The sequence below is a fragment of the Sphaeramia orbicularis genome, chromosome 15 (assembly GCF_902148855.1).
Source record: "Sphaeramia orbicularis chromosome 15, fSphaOr1.1, whole genome shotgun sequence".
Lineage (NCBI taxonomy): Eukaryota > Metazoa > Chordata > Actinopteri > Kurtiformes > Apogonidae > Sphaeramia > Sphaeramia orbicularis.
Genome location: NC_043971.1, coordinates 50858154 through 50884445, shown reverse-complemented (window position 1 = coordinate 50884445; position 26292 = coordinate 50858154). Strand labels below are relative to the sequence as shown.

Here is a 26292-nt window from a genome sequence, read left to right as displayed (position 1 = left end):
AAGGAGGAAGAGGAGGGGGACGTGGGGGATGATCCTCCAGGAGTCAGAACCCAGGAGATGGGTTTGATCCGTTTGATAAAAGTCTCTGGTTTGTTTAATTCGCTATGTTTATGTGACGTTTTCCAAAAGTGGAAAAAACATCAACTCATCCAGTTTATTTCCTGCTTCGTTCGACTCTCCCTGAAAGTGAAGCTGAAACATTTGGCTTTTGCTTCTTAAATAATGAAACCTTTAAACTGAAACACAATGAACTAAAGTGGAGATGATGACGAAACTGAAGCAGATGTAGATTCTACAGATAACAAAGGGATGTCACACATGTTTACATGAGGATCAACATGAAGACCTGAACAGAAATGTGTAGAAAAGGTTCTGTTTGTGATGTTCACTGACCCCTAGTGGTGAACGGATCAAACTACACACATTAGCAGGATTTGTTTGACCCGGGAACTGAACTCCTGGTCATAAAAAGTTCGGGTACTGACCTGGAGCCGTCAGGCAGTTTGCGGTCGAAGGAGGTGCTGCGGGGGATGTTGGCCTGGTGCTGCTGGAGGATCTGCTGACACTGGAGGCGGTCCGGACCCTGGGTGGGCGAACCCCGGGACAGGGGCGGGGCGGCGGCAGTGGGAACCCGGTGCCACGTGGTGTTCCTCCTGAACGGCGTCTTGTACTCGCACGGCGTCCCTTCGCTGTCCACCTTATACTCCACCATGGGGATACGGTAGAGCTCCGAACAGCCCCTGGAAGGACAGGAGGGACACGGGTCAGGACCAGTACCGGGACCAGGACCTAGACCAGGACCAGGACTGGAACCTAGACAAGGACCAGGACTTGGTACTGGCTCCAGTCCCAGCCCAGGTTCTGTCTTCTATATTTACTTAACCTGTTTACATCTGGTTTCTTCACTTCGAACCAACATCATCCTTTAAACTGTAAAGACATGAATAATGATCGACAGACGTATGTGAACATGTTTATGGCACTTTGACCTGTTTCATTAAATACACAACTCAACATTATTTATAAAGCACTTTATAAATTTATTATTAGCACTTTATAAAACAACCACTGCTGAAACAGTCGATCATAAAAACAGAACTATAAATAAAACAATACAAACCAAATAAGAGAAAAGGTCATCCCATTATTTAGGATTACATTGACAATATATAGATAATTATTATTATTATGTATTAATTTAGGGCAGTGTGGAATCAAACCCTCTACCTCGACTGTCAAACCCCCTCCCCCTTCTCCCCCTGAGGGTTAATTGTCTTCCTAGTGTCCTTGACTGAGGCACTGATGAAGATGAAGCTCCCAGTGCGCTAATGCTAATGCTAATGCTGATGCTAGGTGGTGTTCAGTGCAGTGCCCGGTACTAAAGTGCGTTGACCTTTAACCTCCGCTGTGTCACATGTTCTGGGCTGAGTCGGTGTTTGGTTACAGTTGAACCTGAACAGCAGCTCTGTGTTTGGACTCAAACTGTGGTTGCTGTGGAGTTTGCGCTGGAGGCATTTGGAGACGTTCAGGATCTGGAACAGGTCGACACATGCACCAGCCCTCGCATCCAGATGGGGGGTGGGGGTGGTAGTTGGTGGGTGGGTGGGGGTTTGAGCCTCCATCTCCAAACCTCTGAATCTGACACTATTTTGCTGCCGTTTCATGCAGTCTTCAGAGTGTAGGTGTTTGGGGGGTGGGGGGGGTTAAAGAGCAGCTGTGGTCCACCCTAATGACCCCCCCACCACCACCACCACCCCTGGATCTGGTGGAATGTGGTGTGGTCTGAGCAGCATGGGTCGGCTGATTGCAGAGACCCTTTCATCAAACCGGGCTGGGGGCTGATGGGACGTTTACTGCCGCCCCCCCCCCCCCCCCGCCCCCCCACGGAGGATGTCACAGATCTAACTGCCCCCCCACCCCCTCCTGAGTGATGGAAGGTCCACGGCTGCTCTACACACTTCACGTTTCCTGTTTACATCAATTATTCAGCATCTGTATGTTCTGTACAGTATGCCACGCATCACTGGACTAGAATACGGGGGGGGGGGGCGCTGGGGGTCGGATCTGGAGGAAAACTGGGAAAACTGAAAGGATGAAATCAAGATCTGCTGCAAACAGGAGTGTTCGTGGGTTTATGTGATGTTTTCACTTTACAGTATTTTTGTTGCTTTTTTTTGCTCCTTTATATTTAGTAAAACCTTTAAAATAAATGACTCCAACGAAAGTCACAATAATCGCAAAAAATGAACACACTCATGCTGAAAATCTCACTGAAAAAAGTAAAAAATTATTAAAAATCAAATATAAACCATTTCATAAATGGTTTAAACTGATACAACTTTATAGAGTTTCTGTTTTCATGTTCAACATGTTACATTATACGTTATTATTATTCATCTTCTGGACACATTTTTGATGATTATTATTCATATACATATTTAGTGGGTTGTCCAGTTGTTTTGTTTTTGTAGTTTAAGAATTTTAACATATTTTAGGTATTTTCTTAGATATTTTTGGGTATTTTCTTAGATATTTTAGGTATTTTTTTAGGATCTTTTAGGTATTTTCTTAGATATTTTGGGTATTTTTAGAATCATTTAGGTATCTTCTTAGATATTTTGAGTATTTTCTTAGATATTTTAGGCATTTTCTTAGATATTTTGGGTATTTTTTAGGATCTTTTAGGTATGTTCTTCGATATTTTAGGTATCTCTCTAAGATCTTTTATGTATTTTTAAGATTTTGTGTCTGTTTTATGGTCTGTTGTCTTACTATTATTATTTTTTAAGAATTTCATTGTGTGTATGTTTAATGACAATATGTGTGATATTTGTATTTTTAATGAATCTTGACGTGTTTGTCCATCTATACAACATTTCTTTTGTCCAATAACAGGATGACCTATATTATTCTGTGACTATTATCTGTTTTAGTCAATTTAAAGCGTGTTCATTTTAGCAGTTTTCTGGCTTAAGTGTGAGTTGAATGTGATGTGACTGATAACATGGAGGATAATAAAAGGCTGTTGACAGATGAATGGGTGATTTCAGGACACTCTGGTGCTCGGTGTGTCCATCAGGTCTGTGTTGGTGTCACATAAAGCGCTGCTAACAGAGCGTTAAATCCTCCGGCTGCTGCTGCTGCTGCTGCTGCTGTTGGCTGGGTTCCGCGGACCCGTTCATTACCTTGATTAAGTGCGTGTATGTGCTGATGCCAGGTTGACACACATCATTAGTCATAGAACAGACTGAACCCAGAGAACAGCGTGACAACACACCACGTCAAGTGGAAATTTATCAACACCATCACAACCAGTGACAGGTTGGATTTGACTTTTGATCCTGGTTTTATTCACAAACGCAGACTTTTATCACCAAATACTTTCATCTGTGTGACGCTGATCATTCTCATCCTCAGGGTTTCATTGGTTTGTTCATGTTCTCATCATATAAAGCAGCTTTTTGTGTTGTTTGATTTTAATTTCCATCAGGTTTATTCTGGTGTTGAATGTTCTGACCACATATAAGAGTTTAAATACATCTATTCCGTTGTTATTGATCTATTTATTTAACCGCTTTGTTCAGCGGCATTAGCGATTCCTTCAAATATCTATTCTGACAAAACTACTGGTCGGATTCATGTCATATTTTATCTGTATCTTCCTTGGGACAATGTCTACAAAGTTGGTTCACAGTTTTGAGGAACAAATTTTAAAAATGTTATAAATCAGGGGTGTCAGGGGCCACATTCGGACGGTATTACTACATAATACTGGTTAAAGATTGGGGGAATCATCTAGTCATTCATGTTTTACTGACAAAATAGGATTTGTTTGGAGTGTTTTTTGTTTTTAATTATAGTTTCTAAGAGTATTCTTTTAGTTTTTGTTTCATTTTGTTTCTTTAATTGTGCAGTGACAACAAAGATTCTATTCTATAGATTGGCTACAGGTCAAATATGAGCAAATAAATCGGATTTGGGCCGCATTTGTCTGAAGTCTGAACGTAGTCTGAGCTCAGTTCTCCTCCAGTCAAAGTCCCGCCCACTTCTATAGTTAGACTGATGTGCATCCAGACCACAGGACTGGAACATAGAAACAGAACCTGACAACCTCACACATTCAACTGGTTCTGATCCACATAGAAGAGACGCTGACATACAGGGACACTGGGACCGTTTTAAAAATCCTTTAAAATGAGTGAAATCTGGTTCCTTGGTCCGTCACTCAAACCGGACCCCTCAAACATTCTAATCTCTTTGTTTTTGTCGGATGGTCGTCTCTGAACTGCACATTCAGCTCATCGGCGGTTATTGGTGAATTCCACGTGGACCTCAGCCCTCGGCCTCTACTGACCAGGTCAAAGGTCGAGTGACGTGTTAATCCATTCCCATGTCCTCGGGGGTCGTGACCTCAGCCGGTTCATTGTCCAACGGCTTCATTAAATAATGTGCTTTACAGAGAAAAGACACACAAAGACACTAAAGCCTTTCAGAGATTCCTTCATGGGTTCCTGTGAAGACGAGGAGGATTAAAGCGATCTGTTTGCGATGCCGCTGTAGCTCTTCCTCTTTCACAGCGTCAGCTTTGGACGTGAGAAATCCGGCTTAACTTGAGTCCAGATGAAAATCCACGGTGACAAGTCTGACGACACCTTCAGGGAAAGGTCACCAACGGCACTTTGGACGTCACGGGAGATGCTCATTATCAGCAGAGAACCAACGGTGGCAAATGGGACGGGACGCACGGCATCATGGGAAATGGGTTCATAAGGAGAACCGTGTCGACAGAGCTCCTAGTATTATTATAAAAGATGAGCGTAACAGACAGAAACACATCTGTGGTCTGTCATTCAGGTCTTATTTGGTTAAATTATCGTAAAAGAGAAAAAAAAGGCAAAAGGAAGAAGAAAAAGAGAAAACCACCACGAGCCTGATTTCTTGATTTTTTACCCCCTAATTTACTTGTAAAAGAGGAAAAAGAGATGAAAACAAATAGAAACAGACATGAACATGAGACAAAAATTAGATTAAAATTATAAGAAAAGCGACACATTTATCGTGTTTGATTTTGTGATTCAGGTTTGATTTGCTTAAATTTTTACAAAAAGGGGAAAACTAGGCAAATATTGGATGAAAATGAGATAAAAATAACCCAAAACCAAAGCCAAACTGGGACGAAAACCCAGAGGACACAACGAGACAAACACATCTGGGGTGACTTTAGAAGCTATAGCCTTGCTCATTTATTTCATATTTAGAAAAATTCAAAAATGAGGTTAAAGGTGAGATGAAACACCTGGAGCGTCTCTGATTTGTACATTCAGTTTCCAACATGATATCATGAAATTGTATAAATATAAACACCACTTTTAATTATCGTGTTATCTGTACGCATTATAAGCTTTCTGCGTGTATGTTCACGCTGCGTCAAATACCACGCACTGAGGGTTAGGGTTATGGGAACCAGAGATCTTGGTGAAAATTCACATGCGACCAAATGGTGTTAAAATAACACACGAAAAGACGAAAATGTGTAGGTATAGTGTGACATCAAACACCATTTATTGAGATCAGGCTCCGGTTTTGGTTTTTCTTAGTTTTGCTTCGACATTGTTCATTAAACGTGATGTGATGATGATCTTTATAGTTTTACGTCTCATCTATTAGACCCAGACCCAGACCCAGACCCAGACCCAGGCCCAGACCCAGACCCAGACCCAGGCCCAGACCCAGACCCAGACCCAGACCCAGACCCAGGCCCAGACCCAGACCCAGACCCAGGCCCAGACCCAGACCCGTGTGTCTCCTGGACCTGCGTGGTCTCCGTCCTCTGCTCTATGTGTTTTCCTTCTGTTGCTGGTCTGTTTCGTCTTCTTCTCATTGGTCTGAAGTTGAAGTGGTTTGAGGATCTGCACGGTGATGATGGAGAAGTGTCTGGTTGTGTGTTCGGGGTAAAACCACTTCCTGCCTCCACTCTAAATAAATACCCCTGTAGGTCCAGCTGATATCAGACACACTGCTGGGTCTGAACGGTAGAACAGAGTCTGAGCGTTTGGACCCAACGCCCACCATGATGAAGCCCGTCGCTGGCTGTGGCGGCAGGGTGGAGCGGGGCCACATTGTCTGGAGGTCATGAGACTCTTGTCCATTGTTGTCAGATGGGGAGGTGGGGGTGGGGGTGGGGGGAGTTCCATGGGGAGCTGAGTGACAGAGAGGGGGTTCTTGGCCCCCGCTGAATTCCTTTCCTTTGAGATAATAGTGGAGGAACTGGAGCGCTTATTGTCGACCGCAGCACTTTACAACTCAAAGAAGCGGCGGCGAATGCAGCCGAGGGCCCTCCAGATTCCTCACCTGACCTCTCACCTCTGGCCCCGCCTACGCCTTCGTAGAAAATTCACACGACTGCCGGCGGAGGCGACTGTTCTCATGAGAAACACTGTAGTTAAAGACAAGCAGGACGGTTTTCCACTGCACGTGCATCTGTTAAAACTGTATACGGGTCGAAGGCGGAGCCACAGACCTGCACAGTCACATGACCCGATCTACGGACGCAATGCTGGATCACAGAAACACTGACAGAAGACGGAGAAGGATGACATGAGGCCAAAAGTATATGACCTTAGGTTAGCTATAAGAACTGACATCAATGGCACCAAGAAAACAATGAACATTGAACTAAAAACAATGTGTCAGATGGAACTCTGGGAAAAAACAGGCCATTTAAGGTGGAATTCAGCAGTGATTTAGTGTCAAAGTGTCCTGATCTCCAGTGTTTCATGACGTTTCAGCCACTGACGAAAGAATTTAAATCACAACCTTTAAGGTCATTAAAGTAATGAAATAACTCTAACAGAACTATGCATGTGCAGGGTTAGAAGTGCCCACCATCCAAACAAACACATGCTCTGATTAATGGGTTCGTGGGTTCATCTAAATCACCCATAGGCGTCAACGTGACACTGATTGGTTGTTCATCTCTATATGTCAGCTCTGCAATGAACTGTCGACTCGTCCAGGGTGAACCCCCGCCCTCGCCCATAGGTACCTGGGATAGGCTCCAGCACCCCCCCGACCCTAGTGAGGATAAAGCAGGTTTAGAAGATTTGAGTCAAATGACGTCAAAACGGACCTAAACCTGATGAAAGCCTGAGATGGTTTGAACATCTCTGTGGTTTTGGGAGTTTCATCACTAATGAAATTCATTGATTTTACAGGTCATGGAAGAACATTACATATAATTAATAAATTTAGCTGCAAAAATAACTATTTTACTGAAATATCTTCACTGTCTGTAAAGACCCTTTTCCACATCAGGAACTTTTGCTTTACCCTGGATTCTGAAACACCTTGGTGCAATTCCACCTAAATTACCCGGGGAAAAAAAAAACTTCCCCTCAACCCCAAACTAAGTTTGTAGTAGGGGGCGGGACTTTTCAGATTCTCTGAATTCTTGTAGGTGAGGCTGGGTGTTGAAGAATGCTGATTGGTGAAACCCACTGTCAGCGCTCCACACTTCTGTTCACCCTCCCAGTTTAATCCAGTGGCGTCTGTGAACTGGTTTATTCCATTTTGACAACATTCACTTCGTTTGTGTTTGGATCATTTAGAAAATGATCAAAGTCGTCCAACGTATTTACAGAAATTCATCAGGACAACGACCGAGTCGGATCCGAAGAACTTTGGCAGAACTTGGAGGTGGAAACACAAACCACACAGATGAACAGGAATTCATTTAGCAGGGAAATAAATACCTGGAAATAAAAGTTCCAGTGAATGTTGGTGTAAAAGGGGTTTGATTAAAGATGAAAAGCTCCAGGTTTTCCCAGATCACGTCCATCGAAGGCTCTTCACTCAGACTCTGGTAACATCTGGATCTGGACCGTGACTGAGGACCCTCATCTGGTCCTATGCGAACTGGATCATCAGGTTTAAAACGGGGTCAGAGGTCGATTCTGCCTCCGTATCTGTATAAATAAATGTCTCTTCTGTTCCCTTCATCTTAGACTTTCCATCCTCTTTCATTTCTTCGCTGACCTTCATCCTCATCATCACTGACGTTGGATGAAAATGTTCCTCATAAGTGTTTGTGTTTTCAGAGCTGGTTCATGACTGCATTGATTTTGACACAATCACATCCATCCTGTTTAGTTTTATTCATATCATTAATGTGAACAGAATCACACTGACTCCGCCCCTCACCATCTGAAGGCCTTCTGTGGTGACCTGAACCTTCAGCAGGTGGTCTATGTGGACCCATGTGGATCTGCTGGTACTGCCTGTTGTCTTTTCTTTTCATTTCATTTCATTTCTTTTGTGAATGAGTCAAAGCGACGTTTGCTGAGACACAAATCTGTCGAAATTAAAGCTGGAGCAAAACAAAGATGTCAAAGCTCTGAGTGTGAAGGAGTGATGGAGCTTCACTGTCAGAGTCCGACACAAAACCAGCAGATGTTGGATGCTTTCATCACTCGTCTTCACAAAGCGCCGTTTGAAATGTGCCTCTGTCATTTCACCGACGGCGTCTCAGAGCCCAAAACACAAATGCTGGCGTCCTAATCGCAGAAAAGAGGAGGTTAGAAAAAAAAACAAAAACAATCTGCAAATGTGAGCTGTCAGATGATGGCGGCAGCGAGAGACGAGTCATTAATCACCAGCGCACATCATCATCATTAGACAGAAACGCTGACGAATCCACGGAAACCGGAGGAAAAACAGCGAGCGAAGCAGACGTAGAACATCCAACAATAAAACAATAAACAACAACACAACAACACCAAAATAACACAAAAACACTAAAATAACACAACACCAAAATAAAACAGAAACACCAAAATAACACAACACTAAAGTAACACAACACCACTAAAGTAACACAACACTAAAATAACACAAAAACACTAAAGTAACACAAAACTAAAATAACACAAAAACACTAAAGTAACACAAAACTAAAATAACACAACACAACTGAAATAACACAAAAAGATGAAAGTAACACAACACCACTACAGTAACACAACACTAAAATCACACAACACTAAAATAACCGAATCATCAGAATGTGAACCTGAACTAAAACAACAAAGCACTGACAAATAAAACCTGAAGACCAAAGAAAAGCAACACTGGTCATGTGACTGACCCCAGTGACCCCAGCCTGTGCATGAGTGTTGTTGTATTGTTGTTGTGTACTTGTGCGTTGTGTAGTTGCGTAACTGCGGTTGTGTACATCCGCGGCGTCCCGTCCTCGTGCGGTTGGATGATGACCACCTTGACGGTGATGGAGGTGTGTTGTTGTGTGTTTGCGTTGTTGTGCTTGTTGTATGTTGTTGTGTATTTGTGTAGTTGCGTAACTGCGGTTGCGTACATTACTGACCTCCGCGGCGTCCCATCCTCGTGCGGTTGGATGATGACCACCTTGACGGTGACGGAGGTGCGCAGCAGGTCGATCATCTGCTCGTGGGTCAGCGTTGCTACAGCGACCTTACAGATCTCCACCAGGCGGCTACCCTGCCTAAGCCCCGCCTTCCAGGCAAAACCGAACGGCTCAACGTCGGCCACGATGCCCTCGAAGTTGACGTGGAAGCCGAGCTGCCCCAGACCGTTCCGACGCAGCGTCATCTCTGACGTCTCGCATCCTCTGGTCGTGATCTGGAAGAAAAAAACAAAATCCAGTTCTTAAAGGTTCCTCCACCGTCCGATAGAACAGACACATGTTCTGTGTTCAGAGAAAACAATGACAACATTTTATTCTCACAGTTTGTTCAAACCTCATCATCCTCATCATAACAGAAGTTTATTCTTATGTGGTGTCTGAAGTAGGTGTGGCTAAAAAAGGTTAAAGGTTAACTCCGTTTTGTATCCCCCTAAGGAAATTCAGTCTCTGCATTTTAACCATAATACATACATACACACACACACACACACACACACACACACACACACACACACACACACACACACACACACACACACACAGTACCTAGCATTAGCATTAGCATACGTTAGAATCAGTGATCCGCCATTGAAGGCTTCTGGGACCAGTAACAGTTCTACATCAGCACTGCGGTCAGGGAGAATTAACCCCTTATAAACCTGGGTTTTTTCAGAGACCAGATCCACAGAGACCAGAGTCCACGACAGACCAGATCCACATAGACCAGAGTCCACGACAGACCAGATCCACAGAGACCAGAGTCCACTACAGACCAGATTCACATAGATCAGAGTCCACTACAGACCAGAGTCCACTACAGACCAGAGTCCTGCAGTGGATCCTGTGTTGATGTGAACCAGACTATAAAGGGTCTTGGTTTCTCTATTTAATCCAGTTCAGACTCTTTACCTTCATCAGAACCTTTAGACCAACAAAGGATGAAAACACCTTCATGTTTGTTCACCTCAGTGACAGGTTAAATACAAGCGGCTTCTGAGGAGGATCAGGACCACATAAAACCAGGACCACGTAAAACCACTGCGTCCACAAACCCATAATAAGCATTAGGATTAGTCCAGGTTTACCCAGGGGGGACGGAATCCTGTTAACCCTGAACAGCAGCCGACCCAGGGTCAGATCCACCAGACCACAGCCTGACACCAGAACCAGAACGCAAAGACCAGACCAGGACCCGAACCAGAACCCAAAAACTGGATGGACCTGAACCAGAAAAACAGACTGGGACCAGAACACAAAGACTAGACCAGGACCAGAACCAAAAACCAGACCAGGACCAGAACCAGAACCCAAAAACCGGACTGGGACCAGAACCCAAAAACCAGACAGACCAAAACCAGAGAAACAGACCAGGACCAGAACCCAAAGACCAGACCAGGACCCGAATCAGAACCCAAAAACCAGATGGACCAGAACCAGAAAAACGGACCGAGACCAGAACCCAAAGACCAGACCAGGACCAGAATCAGAGCCCAAAAACCAGATGGACCAGAACCAGAAAAACAGACAGGAACCAGAACACAAAGACCAGACCAGGACCAGAACCAATAACTGGACCTGGACCAGAACCAGAACACAAAGACCCAAGTGGGACCAGAACCCAAAGACCAGACCAGTACCACAGACCAGCTCATACTGAAGTACATCTCAGAAGACCAGGGTTGGACTGGATTGGACTGGACCAGACTGAGGACCAGGATCTTTAGGTTTATTTTACTTTCATTTTCCTTTTATTTTATTTTACTCCTCTAAAAGGTGATGGATCCATCTGAGGGTCTCACTGGTCCAAGACCTGGACCAATACCTTCATAGTACAGATGATTGGCTGAAACATGATGTTTTGGCTCCAGTTTTGTTTTTTTTTGTAGAGGCTGTTGAGGACATTGCCAAAACCCGGATAAGTGGAGAGAATGTGAACAGGAAGAACCTGGATCTGGGTTCAACTCCAGAGTTATTTAAAGGAAACAAAGGTTTAATAAACAAATGATGGAAACGGCGTGTGACGTGTTCAGAGCCCGTTTCTCCTCCACATGAAGCTGTTCTGACCCATAATGCAGCGGTGTAGATGGTTCAAAGTACAGAATGGAATGAGAGGACGGAGGCTCCACATGCCAAGTGTCCTCTATTCTTGGTCCCATCAGACCCAAATCACCCCCCTCTCTCTGCCCCCCTCCTCCCCTTAAATCTGGGTTGGTGTCCTGTTTTCAAGCAGTTTCCTCCCTCACCTGCAAGTGCTCCGCCCCCGATTCACCAACGGGCCGCCAATCACATCAGTGCTAATCTGCGGCTCCATTAAAGAAAAAGGGTTTTGTGTTTTTGATGAAAATGCTGTGACGCCTCATCGGGGGGGGGCTGATTCAGAACCATCAGCCGGACACCCATAATCCTTTGTGGACGTGGCATTCAGGTGCACCGGTGCCCTAGCAGCCACAGGAAATCAGGAAACCCGCTCAAAGGCAACAACGGCAACAAAAAACAAGGAAGGAAATACCAACACAAACTGTAGGAGCAGATGGAGCTGAAGGAGGCGGTGGTTCTGAGGATGAACAGAACATGAGCAGGTCTGTGGTGGGAAAAGAGGATGCAGCGGAACAAGGGGTATCTGGGAATTGTAGTTTTACCACAGTTTTACCACAGATTTCCCGCAGATTTCCCACAGATGTACCACAGATTTCCCTCAGATTTCCCAGTTTTACCAAAGATTTCCCACAGATTTCCCACAGATCTACCTCAGATTTCCCGCAGATTTCCCTAAGATGTACCACAGAGTCCCCTCAGATTTCCCAAAGTTTTCCCAAAGATTTACCACATATTTCCCCCAGATTTCCCTCAGATTTCCCACAGATTTCCCTCAGATTTCCCACAAATTTCCCTCAGATTTACCACATATTTCCCCCAGATTTCCCTCAGATTTCCCACAAATTTCCCTCAGATTTCTCACAGATTTCCCTCAGATTTCCCACAAATTTCCCTCAGATTTACCACAGATTTCCCTCAGATTTACCACAGATATCCTGCAGTGACACATTGCAGACGTTTCCCTCCATCAGCTGAACACTGTCATCATGGTTTTACACAAAGAGCAGAAGGAGCCACGCTGAGCCTCATGGGAAATGACCTGATCTGCGCTGGATTCTGCAGTAAATACACCAGTTCACATCTGGTTTCAAAACAGGATCTGGATCCACATTCATGGAGACGAGATGGATTTGACCCGGATCTGCCTGAACCACATCTGGAGCTGGTTTCGTTCACACAGCGTAGTCACATCTGAACCATCATCTGTATCTACAAACCACCTAGATCCTGACTACGTCTGACCTTTGACCTCTGACCTGCTGAGCACTCAGTCACACCTCAGGTCACATTTAAGGAACATATGGAAGATTAAGATATTTTAAAACAAGCGTAAAATCAGAACCAGAACTGGCAGAACCAGACTCCAACACCAACAGGAAGTAAAACATCCAACAGTTCATCATGAATCTGACTCTGATCCAGAAACAGAACCATCAGGAACCACCAGTCCGGACTCTGGACCAGATACGATGTGACCGGTGTCAGACACAAACAATAACAGGGAGTTTAATCCTGCTATGCTAACACTAAAGAGGACTTGGGTATGAAATGTCAACAACCAACCCCTAAAAACTGGAGAAGTGACAAAAAAATCACCCAAAAAATACAAACAATTTGGAAAAGCATTAAGAACACAATAAATGTCCCCATGGAACCTTCTGCTACTTTTATTAGATGTGTTTCTCCACCATGGAACTGTGTTTTGCATGTTTTGTTGAAGACTGATCAGTATTAGTTCTAATTGGGTGAATCCTGTCCGTCCCATGATGCACCAGGGCTGGGGAAAGTAAAGTCTGTACATGAAGGAGGGCATGATGGTTAAAGGATATTATTTTGGAATTTAGAATTTACTGTAGTACTATAGTCTAGTACTATGGCACTATGTGTGTAGTAATGTTAATCACCTTTTGTTAAATGAAGGAAATAAAGTTTATAAATGAACGTTGTTAATCAGGTGTTGACGTTCAGGTAAAACTGGACCAGACTGTTGATCCAGACCCAGACCAGTTTGGAACCATGTGTGTCTAATGTTGCCTTCAGGTGCTGTGAGAATTATGGTAAATACTAGTTATGAGTTCTAAAATTGCCCTTGAACGCCCCCTCACATCCTATTTTCCGCTGGAGAACTGATCCATGTGATGAAAATAACCTTTGACCTTTTCAACATGGCGGAGAGCAACGAGGGATTCATAGCCAATAATAAACAATGTTTTTATTAACCTTCTGCTGCAGTTAGCTGATGATTTTCCACATTTATAATATACACAATATGCAAAATAAAAAGCTCTCAGATGAATGAACACATCCAAAACTGTTTTATCCAAGTAGCAGGTCACCATAAACTGTACATCTGTCATTTTTAATTTCACTATGACAACAAAAGCACTTGAACACAACACACTGGTGGAAAGGTTCATGTTCCCGACAGTTCCTGAAGGCAGCATTAGTGTTTGTGTCTGTGTGGTTGGACTTGTTCAACTAATGTGCTGAGCTTGTCCACTGGGCTGTGACCCCCCAGACCTGGACGCTCAGGTGTGTCCTCTCTTACCTCCATCCTCTGGACCATCTCCCTGATGTCTTCTCCACAGTTGTCATGGGCCGACAGCATGATACACTCCCCCCGCTCGTAGAAGATCTTAATGCTCATAATCCCTGAGGTCCAGCCGATGACGTCCCGACACGAGCAGTTGAACACCACGTTCTTCGACTCCTCCTCTATGAGGACGATGAACTCGTTGGAAATTCCCAGTAAACAGTCGACGTCGGCGGACTGCCCGAAGTCCCGTGCGCGGACGCTCCAGGTGATGGCGCCGACACTGAACAGATGGGCGTCCTTCCGGGGTTTCACCTTCTCCTTCTTCTTGGCTCCAAGGGTGATGAAGCTGAACTTCACAGCAGAGTCGACAGTAGCGGTGCTCGCAAAGTTCTCCGCCAAGTCCTTCAGGTATTCCTGCCGTGTGCGGGTCGCCATGGCGCGGAACTTCTCTGACTTGTGTGCCGCGTTTTCTCCGTTGATGACCTTCGCCAGCAGGAAGTCCCTGAAAACCGCCGACTTGGGGAAGGTGACAGACTTGGGAATGGGAGGACCAAAGGGAGGCACATCTTTAGACCTGGACACGGCCACGCTGGAAAACATCCAATGACTGGAGTTAGCATTAGCATTAGCATTAGTTAGGCTCACACACAGTATCACAGACAGGAAATAAAAACATCTGCTTTAAAGAGGATTTTAGACGGAATAATACATGAATGCTTTATCTGCACTTTAACAAAAACATCTGAACTAAAAACAGAGTTAATACTTCAGTTTTAACGCACATGAGGGGAATTATTGAGGTATTATTATTGAAAGTGGACAGAAATATGACAAAACAACAAACAACACAAAAAGGGATAATAACACTGAGGAATTACTTTTCACTTTCTCACTTCTCTCATTTCAGAGTCTGTACTTTGTCACTTTTCCTGCAGTAAAGGTGATGAATCAGATCTTGGATATTTTACCAAAGTATCTGTGATTTTACTGAAGAAAAGCAACTGGATTCTGTCAGATCTGATGAATTTATGGTTGATTTTTTCATCAGGATCAGGTGAAAAACCGGCATCAGAACTGTGTATTTACCTGCATCAGTACCATTTATTTCTCTGAGGATACTGACCAAGGTTATTATCGTTAACGAAAACTAACGAAATGACGAAAAAAATAGGACCAATGGCCCTGTAGCTTACCGGCCAAATTAAAAGCTTTGGGAAATGTATCCAGATGCCATTTATAATCACCTAGTTATGTGTATTTATTACATTACAGAAATAGCCCATGTTTTGCTCATATTCCAATCAGATCTGTAAAAAATTCAAATTCCGACTTGATATCATTGATACTGATTTATTGGATCAATCCACTTCCTATCTCTTATAATGAGCAAATTTTTCAAAGTCGCACCGAATCCAGAATCAGATCCAGATTGAAATAATTTCAATAGCTTGTGTTGACATCATCATACAGAAGCTGTATATCAAGTTTGAAGTCAATCAGAACTGGAGTTTCGGAGAAAAAGACGAGTGAAACTTTTTCCCCATAAGAGCCCATGTTAAATTTTCTGTCAGTTCCCGGATCCAGAAGAAGATCCTGATCAGCATGTGGACATTATGTTTTGGTCATCTCCCCATCAGGGCTGGAATGTAGAAATTTACACTGGATATCATTTATATTTACTGAGTTATTGCATCCATCCACTTCCTATCTCTTATAATGGGGACATTTTTCAAAGTTGCACCAAATCCAGAATCAGATCCGGATCCAAATAATTTCACGAACTTTTGTTGACATCATCATAAAGAAGCTGTATACCAAGTTTGAAGTCAATCGGAATTGTACTTTTGGAGAAGAAGACGGTTGAAATTTTTGTAACGGATGACAGACGACGACAGACGCTGCCGCCGGACGCCGCATGACGACAATAGCTTACAGCCTATCGGCCGGTAAGCTAAAAACAAGAACTAACTGAAACTGTATTGTGTGCTTACAAAACACACTAAAATGGATAAAAATTATGGATAAAATTCCCTTCGTTTTCGTCTTTGTCAATGTCGGATTGATATGAAATCGATTTATTTCATTCTAGCAATTTTATCTAGCGGCACCATATGATATTTAACGGTCCGTCACTTGTGGTTTCCAGTCGTCTTCTGGTCCCCACTCTACCTGGAAACATGGAGACTAAAGTTGGGAGAAAGCAGCAGAGTCCTGTCTGGGATTTATTTGAATACGATGGAGAAGAAGAGAAAAGATATAAAGAAACTAAACTAAACTAAAACTAAGCATTTAGAAAACCAAAAAAAACTAATAAAAACTAGCAAACCTGCTCTAAAAACGAATTAAAAGTAACTGAATTAGAGAAAAAAAAGGCAAAATTAAATAAAAGTAAGCTATAATAAAAAATCCAAAACTATTATAACCTTGTTATTGACCTCCTCTGGATGTACAGTATGTGTCTGAAATCCACATGTAATTCCAGTGTCTTTAACGCTTTGTCTTGTTTTAATATTTTGAAGTGTGTTGCAGCTTGTCTTATTCTATTTGTCTGATCTCATAGCTGACATTTGTTAATTAACACCTGGTTTTAATCTGATGACTTTACTTCCTTGACTCCTCCAGGTGTTTTATGACATGTATTTATATATAAGTGCATTTCCTTCTGGTCGTATCTGACATTTTTAACACACTGATGATTGTCTTGTAACCTGCTGATAAAGGAGAATCCATCTGTGGAGGTTTAGTGTTGAACTGAATGTAAATGAGCAGCCGACGCATGAAGGATGAAATAAAAATGATTTCACACGGACGAGAGTGGCTCGGTCTAATCTGTGTCTGTTCAACAAATGCTATGTTATTAACCAGAGTCATCTTGACTTCAAACCCACTTGAGACGAGGGTTGGAAGTCATAATTTCAAGGTGTGTGTGAAGATAATAACTGGATCATCAGTGAACGGATCAAAAGCGCCGCGTGTTCCTGCTCATTCCTCTGACGCTCTCAGCAGCCTCTTATTATTATTCTTTCATATTAAGTGTTCTTAAAAGTTCCTGTGGAGACGTTTGGCATCAGGACATTTCTGTGGAGCCCATCAAACGACACCCTTCTCTGTAAATGGTGGATTGTGGTTTGGCTTTGATATGCGAGTCCTGTCCTGGTTGCGTTTACCTGTAGCAGACGTTATCGGTGCACGGGTTGTGGACTTTGACGATGACAAACACGTGTTGGAAATGAGAGCGGATGTTTTTGGGAGTAAAAGGAAGGGCCCCGGGCTCCTGGAATACAATGGTGACGATATCGTTCCCAATGTGCCTTTTCCTCAACAGCTGGAAGAAAAAAAGAAGAAGAAGAAGAAACAAAGTTAAAGGAAAAAAGCATGTGAAACAGAAACAACAGGTCAACATCCATCTAGGGATGCAACAATTACTGGTATAATGATAAACGGCGGCAAAATTCCATATCACCGTTTAAATTCTAATTATCACGATAACTGTGTTTGATTACCGCACTTTGAAAACTAATGGTACTGCACATTTCCTGGAGAAGCAGCAGCACTCCAGGCTCTATCTATCTATGAAAAAGAAACTCAAACAACTTAAACTTGATTTGGAAAATGGTCAAACAGTGTCCATAAGGTGCCATCTTTAATGCATATTTGTATATTTGATTGTTTACATGTTAATATTTCAAAGTTTCTGCTAACAGAAAGTACATTGTGGCTATTATTTGATTTATTTATTTAATTAATTAATTAATTAATCTATTTTTCAAAATACAACTTGGTTAAATTATTTCAGTGTTTGTATTAGTACTTTTTCAACATTTGGAGCACAATTTCAACAATATCACAATAATAATAACCGTGGTAATTTTGGTGACAATAACTGCGATATGAAATTTTCAAATCGTTACATCCCTACATCCATCATTCACTCATTTCAAACGGAGACGCCATGTACATGTTTTCACCATTAAAAGGTTCACATTATCATTTCTTTCCATTATTTGTGATTTTTTATGAGTTACATGATGTGCGTTCTATTTTTGCCAACATAAGACTGAGTGGATTTATAACCTGTGATATTTGTGACATCTGCTGCTGTTTTCACTCCAATCCACTTTATTTCTATAGCACATTTAAACAACAAGAACGTTTCCAAAGTGCTGCACATCATACAAACAAGAAAACAATTAAGATAAATACTAAAAAACAATAAATAAATACACAAAACTACAGGAATGCTCTAAATAACACAAAATCAAACAGTTACAAAGTAATAAGATAAGGCTTGCGAAATCAGTGTCATCTTTTAAATCACCTTTTAAAACGCATTTTTATAGACTTGCCTTCATGCGATGTCTCTTTTTAATGTTCTTAATGTTTTAATGTTGAATATTTATTTTTACCCTGTTTTGGTTCTTCATTTATATTGACATACATGATGTTATTTTATTCCACTCCTTCATTTTGCATTGATCTGACAGCATCATGTTCTGTTATTTCTGCCCTCTCCACTATGATACATTCAAAGTTAGTCATGCTTTCATGTTTGCTGTACTTATCTCTTTTATTGCGTTGTGTTTGCTGTTTTTTCTGCTGTTGTGCACTTTGTTTTGTCTGTCAAAGCACTTTGTAAACTCTGTTTTTAAAGGTGCTATATAAATAGTTATTATTATTAATATAAATAAATAAATAAATAATTACACAAACAAACAAACAAACAAATTAATTAATTAAAAAAGACACAGAAGACCACATAACTTTTATTCCATCATTCACCTCATCACTGTTACTGTAAATAGGTTTGATTCATATCTTTATATTCTAGTATAGTTTATTTTATAGCCCTTTATTTATTCTTATTCTATGTTTAACTCTTTTTTTTTCAAATTGCATGATATTTAAGTAGGAAGATGAGAGAGCACCAGTATGTCTGTTCTCTGTATGTCTTGTGCATCTGGTGAATTGACAATAAAAAACCTTTGAATTGAATGTTATAATGATGATGTGACTGTGTTGGATTCAGGTCTGACTCTTATGTGTCTCTGAATGTGTCTGGTTTTACAGAATCTTTAGTCCTGATGTTGGACACAGTCTCTTTTTCAGTTCGCAGACGCCGTCACTCTGTTTGTGTTCGCTTCGTCTCCGAACTCTAAACGAGGCTGTGTTCTTTTCCACACAGTGAAGCAGTGACTTCATTAACTCCTGATCGTAAATCTTCAGTTTTCAGTTGCTGTTCTAGGATTTCAGGGAAAACAGGATAAAGTGTTAATAAACCAGACTGATCTTGTCGTTATATTCATATATAACTCCAACTGGACGCCTCCAGTATCTGACAGAAGATTTCACACTTTACATCAGTAAACACTGATTTAATTCAGTTCAAGCCTCATAAACCTGAGTATTTGAAGAAACAGAGATACAGAAGGAACGGTGAGTTTGGACACTGACCTATTTGGAATTAGATGTTTTTTGCAACAATTCCAAAGGTGCGTTTTTAAACATCAGATTTAGGAGTGTTCCTCACTTTACTTCCATGTCAATTACAGGTGCTACATCTGTTTGACAACAGTTTGCAGTGAATTGTGTATTTTTTGTCTCATTTCCCTTTGGTTTTGTGTCCGTCCTCAGGTGCATCTGGAGATTAGTGTATAATGGACTCATCTTCTTATCTATCAGTGACATGACACTACTTTCTGGGCGGTACTGTTAATTGAATTATGTCCTGTATAACATGTATGTTGTTTTTGTTTTGTAATTGTGATGAATAATGTTTAGTTGTTGCTTATGTTGTGTTGTTTGTGTGTGGGTGTTTTTTAGTAATTTGTGTTCTGCAGTGTAAAGACAATCGTGTCGGGTGTGGACTCCAGAAGAACAGGGATGGCCTAAGCCACAGATGTCAAACATGTGGCCTGGGGACCAAATCCGGCCCGCCAAAGGGTCCAGTTCGGCCCTTGGGATGAATTTGTGAAATGCAAAAATTACACTAAGATATGAACAATCCTTTTAGTTCAGGTTCCACATTCAGACCAATTCAATCTCACGTGGGTGGGACCAGTAAAATACTATCATAATAACATAGAAATAATGAATAATAATTGTTCTCTTTCTAAATGTATATATTTTCATGTATTTACACTAAAACGAAGTATAATTTCACAAAAAATGTGAATAACCCGAACAAATATGAACAACCTGAAATGTCTTAAGAGAAATATAATTTTAACAAGATTCTGTCTGTTATTTTAAATGTTTTGTGTGTTTGTAGATCCACTGTGATCTGTAAGTTATAATGTATATGTGTAAATGATAAACTGAGGCAGAACTGTTAAAATTACACTGATTTTTTCAGTTTGTTTATGTTATTCACATTGTTTGAAAGGATAGTTTGTAGATGTAAACCTTTTCATAATGTAAATTTACTTTTTTTTTTTACTCTGAAACACAGAGAAAAGTTTGGAGTTGACATTATTTATATATTATTATGTTATATTGTTATATATGATATATCATTTTACTGGTCTGGTCCACTTCAGATCAAATTTAGCTGAATGTTGCCCCTGAACTAAAATGAGTTTGAAACCCCTGGCCTAGGCCAAAGCTAATGGAGATCTAAATAAATGAAATGAAATGTCATGAAATGAAATGACAGCCCATGAACCTGTTTCTACATCTTCAATGGCAACTCACTGTTTCTAAGGTGTGCTATGGGCTAATGCTAATGCTAATCCTAGGTACTGGGTGTGTATTACAGGCGAACCTGAATTTCTCTGCAGGGATCATAAATCGAGTTAACCTTTAAACAGTTCTGTTTTCTGTGTATATTTGTGTTTTATTGTATTTAATGTGATGTATTTACATGGAAATTATGAACGTGTCACTTCCTCCTTCTTCCAAAGCCTTAAGAAGTCTCATCCAGAAATACAAAAAGAAACGTCCAAGTGATAAATAAAAAGGAAGTGAGCGCTACTACTCATCCTGAGCGGTTTCCTGCTGTTTTTGTGTGACTGGCAGGCTTGTTAACCTGCTTCTGTGTTTGGTATAAAGCAGGGTCACTACAGGTCCAAAAGAGCTGGATTAGAAGGTCCAGAGGGGAATTGGAAAGGATAAAAGGATGAGAGTGGCTGCTGGAAGATTACCACCATGGATTAAATTATACTATCTATGACACACACCCCAGGAAGGACATAAAAGAAGTGGACGGCGGATGTTTCCCATGCACAGATGAGGATTTGTGTGACGTTCGGCCTCTTCAGGTTGGTCTTGGTGTGGTTGGAGCTTTAGGATGGGACCCCGAGGGTTCATTAGAGGAGCTGCGGACCAGACGACCGGAGCCGAAAACGCTGAATCTGAGCCAAACCCAGGCTTTAACGTCCGCCGTCCGCCGCTACATCCACTTAATTCCACTTGTTAGCGCAGACAGACACAGAGGCAGAGACGGAACCCATCGAATATTGAGTCTGGTCCGAGTCCCGTTACCATGGCGATGCTCGTGCACTCGTGCTTTTCGGTTGATTGGTCATTACTGCGGTGAAATGAGCCGCTGGGGACGGAGGGAGCTCGGTCTGAATATGTACATGTATTAAGATGACGACGTTATCTGCACGGTGAGGACAGGGCTGGTGTTGGAGGGAAGATTGAACCCTTAAAACTGATCAAAGTATCGCTCTGTCCACATGAACTCAGGACAAAACATGACACTAAAAATAAATGAGAAATATCTTCTAAAAATCTTTGGTGCTGCAGCAAATAAAAGAAAAAAAAACAATCACTCAAAAATGTCTTCAACTTGATCCACTGGTGATGGAGGACTGGTTACCTCCGCCAGGAGGTATTGTGGTTACTTTGCTTTGTGTGTTTGTTAGCAACTTTACAGGAAAACTATTCCAACCATCTTTACCAAATTGTACCCACAGATAGGCCTAGGCCCTGAGATGAACCCATTAAATTTTGGGCCAAGTAGGCCAAAGTTCAAGGTCACAGCAAGGTCACAAAATCTACAATTTTCCTATCTCTCATCATAGAGCAATTTTCAAAAATGTATAAAAAATTCAAAACTACTCCGATTAGCCTCCAATTTGATCCACCCGAAGCTTAGAACAATATCTTGTATCTGGCACAAAATTGTCCACATCTACTGTGGAATGTGGACTCTGTGGACATTTACATTTAACATTGAAAATCCCATTTACCACACATTTTTCATTATAACTCAACAAATATTAATTGGAATTTAATATAATTTGACATACACATGACTGGTACCAAGCTTCAACATTTTCTGCTGTATGGAACAACCTTTAAAATGTTTAATTTAAAAAGAAATAGTTGATCCACACATGCACACCGTTCGGGGTGCTTGGTTGAGGTTTGCGTTCTCTGAACACTTGTTAAAAACTGCTGATGAAATCCACAAAAACTGGACAGATTAACATTTATACTGAGGCTGTAAACTGGACTGTAAGATAAGGGCAAATGGATGAATTTAAACACAAGAAAAGCACTCAGCGAGTGCAGACCTCCATCAAGACAGATCTGCCCCCCCCCCCCCCCCAAATCACCACCAAAATTTAATCATTTCAAAAATTTCATGAAAATCCGTCCATAACTGTTTTTTTTACTTATCTTGCTAACAAACACGCACGCACACAAACACACAAAGCAAAGTGATCACAATACCTCCTGGTGGAGGTAACAATTAATGTGTGGTTTGTCTCATAGTCCTGTGAAATGTTCTAGAAACCGCTGCTCGAAAAATTTAATTGTGTAACTTCATTGCTATTTCATAACTGTAACCTAAATTATCTTTACTATGAAATTGTAACTGTTACCTGTTGCCGTTTGTTGTTAGTTATATTCTGTTTAAAAAAATGATAAATAATTAATAAAAACTGTCAAAAAAAAAACAAAAAAAAAGAACATGACAGTAAATACGCAATTACTTGGCTCGGGCCTAATGAACCACTGCATTCAACTGGGATAATATAACAGACTAATTACAGATTAAATACTAGTTTTGACCAGTTTTATTTGGTGATAAGTCTGATAGAAGTGTGTTATTTCTATTAAGGACGTCTTCTTCTCTGTTCCAATTCTCTAAAGTCAAAGTTTCTCTTAGTATTTTAACTGAATTTACTGACTATTACCAACACATTGAATTTCCCATGTAAATATGTACGACAGTCACTGTTTCCTTCATCAGAATTATATTTCATTCATTCATTCATTTATTTGTTTTGAGCAGAAGAAAAAATTAAGCATTTTTTGTGTACAAGGAACTAATATCTGAGCAAACACATTAATAAAAGATGATCAAGACAAAATACTAATTGTCATGTACACTAGTAATACCAAAATAAATTCAATATGTACTGCTCAAAAAGGAGTGGGAAGAAGAAAACTTATTAAATCCCACCCCCATCTCACATTTATACAACAGAACACATGACTTTTACTTCCTTAATGATATAATAACATCTGTTTAGAGTCCTAATAATGTAAATAACAGATAGAAAAGAGATTTAAACTGATGTATATTACACTTAGTAACTATCTATATCTGATATTTACTCATGTCACATTTGTTGTAAATATTCTGCTGGTAGTGACAGACTGAATGCTATTTGGGTAATATGAGGCAAATACATGACTGAATAAAAAAAACAAAACAAAACAAAACACTGAATGGATTAAAACCACTGCAGATACAGCTGGATTTGGACACTTAGTTTGATGATTCACTGACTGATGTAATGTTCAGTCCATCACTCATCTGGATTCTAACTATATTAATCGTTTGGTCCTTTCAGACGTGTACACTGATGTGTCTTTGGCGAGTTTAGGGATTGACATCAACTCCGGATGCACAGATTCTGGGCGGATATTGATGTTAATAACTGATATTATTCTATGTTTTTGACATTTATCTTCCATTTGAGCCAGAGAAAAAAACAAACCTTCGTTATATCCATAAAAATCAGCCAAATTAACTGTTTCATGATTGTATATATAATATCGTCCTCTACCGTTGGATTTATTAGCAGATGTATTTGAGCTTCAGTAGCTTTTCCTGCCTTAAATATCCGCTGGTGGTCGACCTCAGACATTATTTGCTACAGAATTTGACATAAAACAAAGCACAATCCTTACACTACAGTGACCAGCTTGGACTGAACTGGATTTCTGAGTTTGTCTGAACCATCCTGAACCTGAAACCGGTCGATGTCGGTCCAGTTCGGGGTCGGGTATCCAGCGTTGGGCGTGTGTGGCGTTCACTGACCTGCTGGCGGTTGTTGGGCGTGTACGGCAGCATGGTGGACACGTGGAACATCAGCTCGTAGTCCTTGTAGGTGGTGTAGAGGGAATGAGTCCCCGTGGAATCAGCTGGAAACAGGACAGACGGGTCAGAAAGTCCACAAACAGCCATTGTTTGAGCTGAGGCTGTGATGTGATGGAATATGTCAGATATGGAAGATGAAACGGGCTGAAAACACACAGGATGCACTCAGAGGATTAAAGGACACACAGGAAAACTCTGTTCAGACGTGGGGATGGTGTCTGGATTAATCATACATCAGGGGTTAAAGTTGGCCCTGAGTGACAGTTATTAAGTATTATTAGTTATTTATGGTTTCAATTATTCACATATGAAGGAACAGGATGAGAAACGAAATAAGACGTGGAGCGAAGAATGAAAAGAACAAAACCAAAGCAATGAAATAAAACACAAGATGAAAAAGTAAAAGATGCAACAACACACACAATGAAACGAAAATAAATAAATGACACGATATGGACATTTTGACTCAAGACAACGAAACTGTCATAGTGTAAAACATGCAATAAAAAACAAACATGGTATAAAAGATGAAACAGCACTTGGCAGTCATTTATCAGCTTTGTAGACAGTATGGTAGCTACCAACATATCTGTGTAACTCCAATATATGTGTACCTTTTGGATTGATTGACTGATTTTTCAATTTTGTTTATTTTTAATGTTCTTTCCCCATATTTATTTAAGTATATGTGAAGTTACAGATATCCAAGTGTGTGTGTGTATGTATATATATATATATATATATATATATATATATATATATATATATATATATATGTATATATGTGTCTGTACATGCACTTTGTTTGAAGGCGATTTATATATTTTATTTTGGTAAGTATGTATATTATGTCTGGCTGTATATATATTTAATGAAGGTCCAGTACTCGGGGTGGGTGGGAGGGCAGGTGGATAGGAACTGGATACAATTGTTTCATGTCCAAGTTGTATGTTTCTGGTTTTGGATTTGAAAATTGAAAATAAAAAAAGACCTTGATCAAAAAAAAAAAAAAAAAAAGATGAAACAGGACGTAGACACAATGAAACAAAAACTATATAAAACACACAGTAACAAAAACATTGTAATACATGCAACAAAACAAGAAAGATTAAAGACGGAAAACAAAATGAAAATATAAGACAATAAAAAAAGTAAAATACACAAAATGAAAGAGATTAAAACACAATGAAAAAAAAACATAAAACCAAACAAAACTAAAATGATGTAATAGACGCAACAACAAAAATATCATGAAAAATGCCACAAAATTGGACGTAAAATAAGATGAAAGTGTGAGACCCAATGAACCCGGGCTGGTGGATCCAACCCGGGTCTGCTGGGGTTCTTACTCTTGTTGTCCAGTTGAGCCCGGTACTTGGTGAAGCCCTTCAGTCGGACCCTCTGACCCAGCAGGTCTAGGAACTCTTCGAGGGCGGGGCCGGCGCTCTCGTTGTTGTACATCTCCTCCTCGGTGCTCTGCCCCCCCTTACAGTACAGAACCCCCACCTTATGCTGGAAGCTCAGCTGGAACCAGAACACAGGACACTGGGTTAGGAGACCACACCCACATATACATTAAACACAGAACACCACGCCCACCACACTCTGTACATTAACCCTTAAAGACCCAAACGTCCACCTTTAACCCTTAAAGACCCAAAAATCCACCTTTAACCCTTAAAGACCCAAACGTCCACCTTTAACCCTTAAAGACCCAAACGTTCACCTTTAACCCTTAAAGACCCAAACGTCCACCTTTAACCCTTAAAGACCCAAACGTCCACCTTTAACCCTTAAAGACCCAAACGTCCACCTTTAACCCTTAAAGACCCAAACGTCCACCTTTAACCCTTAAAGACCCAAATGTCCACCTTTAACCCTTAA

General features: G+C 41.0%; 1 protein-coding gene across 1 annotated transcript in view; it reads right to left on the bottom strand.

Moving 5' to 3' along the window:
* The window catches only part of LOC115433831 (signal-induced proliferation-associated 1-like protein 2), a 120587-nt gene that overhangs the window by 42690 nt on the left and 51605 nt on the right, over positions 1-26292 (bottom strand). The window contains exons 5-10 of the mRNA XM_030155373.1: positions 25758-25932; positions 24349-24452; positions 17237-17394; positions 14082-14658; positions 9377-9651; positions 486-740 (exon numbers count right to left, since the gene is read on the bottom strand). Coding sequence (XP_030011233.1) covers positions 486-740; positions 9377-9651; positions 14082-14658; positions 17237-17394; positions 24349-24452; positions 25758-25932 — 1544 coding nt within the window. The remainder of the gene's footprint in view (positions 1-485; positions 741-9376; positions 9652-14081; positions 14659-17236; positions 17395-24348; positions 24453-25757; positions 25933-26292) is intronic.